Genomic DNA, 5,535 nt, shown 5'->3' on the forward strand with positions numbered 1-5,535 from the left:
ATATATATAATAGAACATAACAGAGCCATTGTTAATGTTATTGGTAACAACTGTGCTTTTCCTACTATTACCATACACCAATAAGCATCAGAAGGCAAAGTATGTAGTAAAGAAATGACACCAGACATTTTTATTATTCTGCAATAAAGTCAAAACCTCCCTGTATAACAGACCTTTAGGCCTATACCCCTGAACATAAGCTTAAAAAATTTATAAATATATACGTATGTAAAAATAAAACAAATAAACAATCATGCATTACGATTGTTATTAATATTTTGTATGGATATTTAAAATTACGAAAACTAGCGATACAAGCATGACAATGATATATATATATATATATATATATATATATATATATATATATATAAATATAAATAAATAAATAAATAAATAAATAAATAAATAAATAAATAAATAAATAAAATAAATATAATTGATATTAACCATAGACTTTTATACAGTGTGAGATAAATACTAAAGCAAAACATTTGACTTGTAAGGAAGATCTGCTTCACTCAAAAACGCTGTCCTTTTTCTAAATGAGTGAAACTTACTTCTTTCTTTTTTTTCTCCGTCTGCTCATCTATGATGTTTATATCGTCATAAATGCGTAGACCCGTACGCACGTTACGTTATATACTGTCTATGGTTACGTACTGTGCGCAGCTGTACTAACGTTAGATCTGCTGAACATGTCCAGACGGATGTTAGGCCGATCCAGCCAGGAGCACTGAAGTCAGATGGGCTTGGCCGAACAATAACACAGTCATTACTTGTTGACCTACTTAACTTTATATCCAAAAATAAATGCAGCTTTATATGTTTCTCCATCTGCGCTTCTGCTGAGGTCGCTTCTACGGTATCCCCGTCTTCAGGTGAGTGTATTAACCAACAGAGAAGTTAAATACCGGTAGCCGGGGAAGCTGACCGCTAACATGCTAACTACACAACGTTATGCTATAGCAGCTGTCAAGTTAACGTTAGCTAGCTAGGTAAACGTTAGCTTGACCTTAACTACAGTATTGTAGTTATAGCGTTACTTGCACATTAAACGTCACCGCTGTGAATAAACCCTGTTTTAATGTAATGAACTAACAACTTAGCGTGATGGCTAACGTTAACACCATAGACTGTACACATCTTAGCAGCAACGTTAAGTTAGTTGCACCGTTAGACAGCAGAAACGAGAAATTCGATATAACTCGTAATGAAATTTTGGGATGCCTGCCTATGATGTATATTTGAAGAAATCATAACTTTGTGCTTTGTTTGTATGAGGGCGTTTCCAAAACCAACAGCATGTCAAGTGGGAACCGCACCAAATTGCATGCCTGTTTAAATTATATTTAAGTACAGTTATGTAATATAATGCCAGACAGTGTGCCAGACAAGATCTGTTGTGATAGTGCTGTGTTTCTCTTTGTAGTATGGCAGGCTGTGGAGAAGTGGACTGTTCAGTGAATGCCCTGGCTCCCTCCAAGCTGATAGAGGAAATAGGAGATACTTGTGCTACAGATCCTTTCAATCCCACCACCGCCACCACCACCCCTGAGTGTGCCATCTGCCTGCAGAGCTGCGTCCACCCTGTACGACTCCCATGCTTCCACGTCTTCTGTTTCCTGTGTGTGAAAGGTGCCTCCTGGCAGAGCAAGCGCTGTGCTCTCTGCCGACAAGAAGTCCCAGAGGACTTCCTGGAGCGTCCGGTTCTTCTCTTGCCTGAAGAACTGAAAGCAGCAGCTGCAGGGGTGAGCCAGAGTGGAGGGACCCGTGGCGGTTCCCGTGGAGATTATGCATGGTACTATGAGGGGCGCAACGGCTGGTGGCAGTATGATGAAAGGACCAGCCGTGAGCTGGAGGAGGCTTTCGCCAAGGGCAGGAAGAGCACAGAGATGCTGATTGCAGGGTTTCTTTATGTGGCCGACATGGAGAACATGGTGCAATATCGCCGCAATGAGCATGGCCGAAGACGCAAGATAAAGCGGGACATTGTAGATATCCCCAAGAAGGGTGTCGCAGGACTGAGGATAGACCCTGAACCTGCCACCATTCCTACTGTACCAGTTGTCACCCCAGCTGCAACCGAACGTGTCAGCTCAGCTGATGGATCAGACACTGATGGCCAATCACAGTCTTCATTCTTTGGGATAATGGCATCTCTTCCCCCTGTTAGACCTCCAACACTCCTGGGACGCCATCTTACAATCCCCCGCCCTCCCTCCCCCTTAAGCGTGGAGGAGTCTTTCTCCCAGCTCTTAATCAGCCAGCCAGAGGGTGAAGAGGTGGAAGGAGAAGACGAGATACAGACGTATGAGTATGCATCTGGCAGCAGTGAGAGTGAGGAGGAAAGGCAGTGCGAGAGAGGGAGAGCAGAATCGATGCCACAGAGAAGACATAGGCTAAGAGAGAGCCAGCCGGCTAGGATGCCTCCAAGGGGCGGGCCCTCCAGCTCTGCACTCAGTCTCCGCTCACGTAGTCCAGATGGTCAGTGCACTGTGACAGAAGTGTGACTGCTACGGGACAGTGAGATCTGTTCTACAGATGACAGTGCTTGAACTTGTATCAGGTCTGCAAAAAAGTTTGAAAACCATTATGCATCTTTAAAGGTCCCATGAAATGAAAAATACATTTGTTATTTGTATCACTGGGTGATTGCCCCATCAACGATTTATTTTTATAACAAAATGTATTATTTTTTTTTCGAAGATCTCATGCAATGGAATGTAATCTTAGTTTTGTGTGGGATCCAGAAACCGTTTGTTCAAAACCTGCAGGTCTATATGGGTAACTAGCAGTAGCTGCAATAACATGGCTCACAGCTATGTAGTTGGATGTTAGTTTGCAAAAAAAACACCATCGACAGCTCTCTCCACTGTAAACCTATAATAACTTGACACATGGGATGAACTCATGTACATCTTTAATGTCCTCCACCCAATATTGTTTTTCATGCAGAAATGCTGAAACACTTACAACTACAGATGCAAAATTCTGGGAATATTGAAGTTGAAAACTTGACATGGGAATTAACTCTAGTAATATAATTTAAAGCTTACATGAAAGCATGTGACTACATGCTCAGACAGTGCAGTAGTGTGGGCTGCACGTGTGATGGCAGAATGCCCTGTGCATGCAGAGGGTTTCACCGAATTCTTATTTAATGGGATGCTGGCAAATAAAATGATCTGTACATGGTGCAATTTCATGAAATGGGCATACTTTCAATCAAAACTTGCTAAAAAACTTACTATTGCTTTTTTTTGTGCATTTCCCCCAAAAATAAGTTCATTTTTAAAATGTATGGATTTTGTATTCAATATATTCCCAAGCTTAACTTCCCTTGGAAAAAGACCTGGACATTTACCGACCCTCTACAACCCCAGTTACAACGTTAAAGCCATTTCAAGGGACCTCAACACATAAATTAAAGCCTTTTGTTGAAGACTCCAAAAGCAATATACTGTATACCAGTCCCTCCAGAAAAAACGCGATTATGCGATCGCATAATTCAATGCATAATCAGCCAGTCTGCATATTTATGCGGGGGCCGCATTTTTTCAAATACGCCGCACTTTCGCCGCATAAATTGCAGATTTCCGCGCAAAATATGCGGGGCTTGCATAATTTCATAATCCCCACATTTTCGTTGCAAAAAGTCACATATCTTAGCAGAAAGTTGAAAAATGTTGCGCTTACTTCACACAAGAGCAGCCATCCCTTTTCCCCTGTTGCCATGGGAACGTTATGAAGGGTGTTGGGGAATCACTTTTTTCTTCTCTTTTTCATCAAACCGCAATTTTTACAAGTTCCCGCAATTTCATTGCATAAAATTGCATAAATATCCCGCATATTCCATCGCATTTTTTAAGAAAACGTGCCGCATAATCAAGGATTTTTGCCCGCAACAATCACAAAAAAACTCAGCATTTTTCTGGAAGGACTGGTATACAATAGTAGTTATGCATCACTCTAAGCCACAGGTTATGTAGTGAAGCTTAACAGTCTTGTCAGGCCAAAAAAAGGGTGACGAACTATGGCAACATCTTAGTCAATGTACAAAAACTCACATCTGTCACTGCCTTTAAATCAGTTTGTGACATGGCAATACAGCCTGTTTTGAATTTAAACTACACCCTCTCTGTGCTTTAATCTTTTGAGCTCATGGTAAACGTGACTGATAGTTTTTTATTTTTTTTTTTTTTTTCTCCTCTCTTTTAGAATGACATTGTAAAAATCAAGCTTAAATGTAGCAGCTTATGTACCAGTTACAGAGGGTTCAAACTGCTCACCTGTTCCTACCTTGCTGATTAGGTTGTTTAAAGTTAAGAAGTTTTCACCATGATCTAGTCTAATTAATAATATTTTAACTGGTGTTTGTGTGTGCAACTGGTGTTTGTGTGTGCATATTTGTAAGCGTACGAGGGGAGGAGAGACTGTATTCCCTCTATTGCGTGAAAGTCTTGTTTTAATAATGGTGTGTGTTTGTGTTGTGAGTGTTGGGTGCTGAAAAGCTACTGGCAGAACCACTGGAAAGTTTTGGCTATATATGTAGAGAGACACATTTGGTTTTCTATTTATTGTCCTAGTACTCTTGATAGGGCTACTATAAGAGCACTGACACATACTTGGACCATCTCGATCTGTCCTCACACTGTTTTTTTCCCCATTTTGCCTCAGCTGCTATTACTATCAACTTTTCACTGTTAGTGTCTTACCATCTGATTTACCTAAAACAAACTTCTGTCTGTGTGATGTTGCACCTGTGGTTTGTCAAGTTATTAAATATCTACAATTTAAAATCATACGTTGGATGATTTATCTTTGTTATAAATAGTGGAATACATTACAGAAATATGGGATAGACTGGAAACAAAAGTGGCACTGATCCCTAGGCCTGTTTGCAATGTGTGTCCTGCCTCCTGTTTGAGTCTACGTGCAGTGTGCTTTAAGAGTCCACATGATGGAGCTGTTGCACAAATTTCTCTTTACCCACCGATTGTTTTGAGAGCCTTTCACAGGCTCCAAACAGGCTGGGTGGTTAAAAACCTGCCAATGAGAGCAATGACATGTTTTCCTTAATCCTCTTCCTGCATAAAGCCGTGGTTATTTTTTTATATCCTTGTGATTTTGGTCTTATACTACTGTCAATAGGGGCTGTGGGACCAGGATAATTTGTTACACAGTTACTGGTGCTGATTCTGCTGACTAAAGTATGGGCTTCTGAATGCACGTGTTTGTTTCAGGTTTGTGGGAAGATAAGACTTTGCCAAAAAACAAGACCCTTGCCACCAATGCAGCTGAGCTGCAGCATTTGCCAAGTGAAAAAAAACAGGCTCAGTGTGTGCAGACTGTGACTTGAATTAGAAAAACTGCTTAATGAGCCAGTGCCTTTTTCGAGTTTCTATATAACTGAGTAACTTTAATGATACGGATGGTGAAAGGTTGACTGGCAAAAGGCGTGTTTCTGCTTTTGGATACTTTTGGACATCATTTACATCTGCAGTCTTTAAAGTCCCCCTCCATAAACATCAC

The 5,535-nt window shown here is 40.7% G+C and overlaps 1 protein-coding gene across 1 annotated transcript; it reads left to right on the forward strand.

The window, feature by feature from the left end:
• The first annotated feature begins 681 nt into the window (after positions 1 to 681).
• Positions 682 to 3,554, forward strand: LOC120547268 (E3 ubiquitin-protein ligase rnf146-like). The gene is made up of 2 exons (XM_039782795.1): positions 682 to 881; positions 1,433 to 3,554. The coding sequence occupies exon 2, from the start codon at positions 1,434 to 1,436 to the stop codon at positions 2,511 to 2,513; it is 1,080 nt and encodes a 359-aa protein (XP_039638729.1). The 5' UTR covers positions 682 to 881; position 1,433; the 3' UTR covers positions 2,514 to 3,554.
• The last annotated feature ends 1,981 nt before the right edge of the window (positions 3,555 to 5,535 follow it).

The sequence above is a fragment of the Perca fluviatilis genome, chromosome 18 (assembly GCF_010015445.1).
Source record: "Perca fluviatilis chromosome 18, GENO_Pfluv_1.0, whole genome shotgun sequence".
Lineage (NCBI taxonomy): Eukaryota > Metazoa > Chordata > Actinopteri > Perciformes > Percidae > Perca > Perca fluviatilis.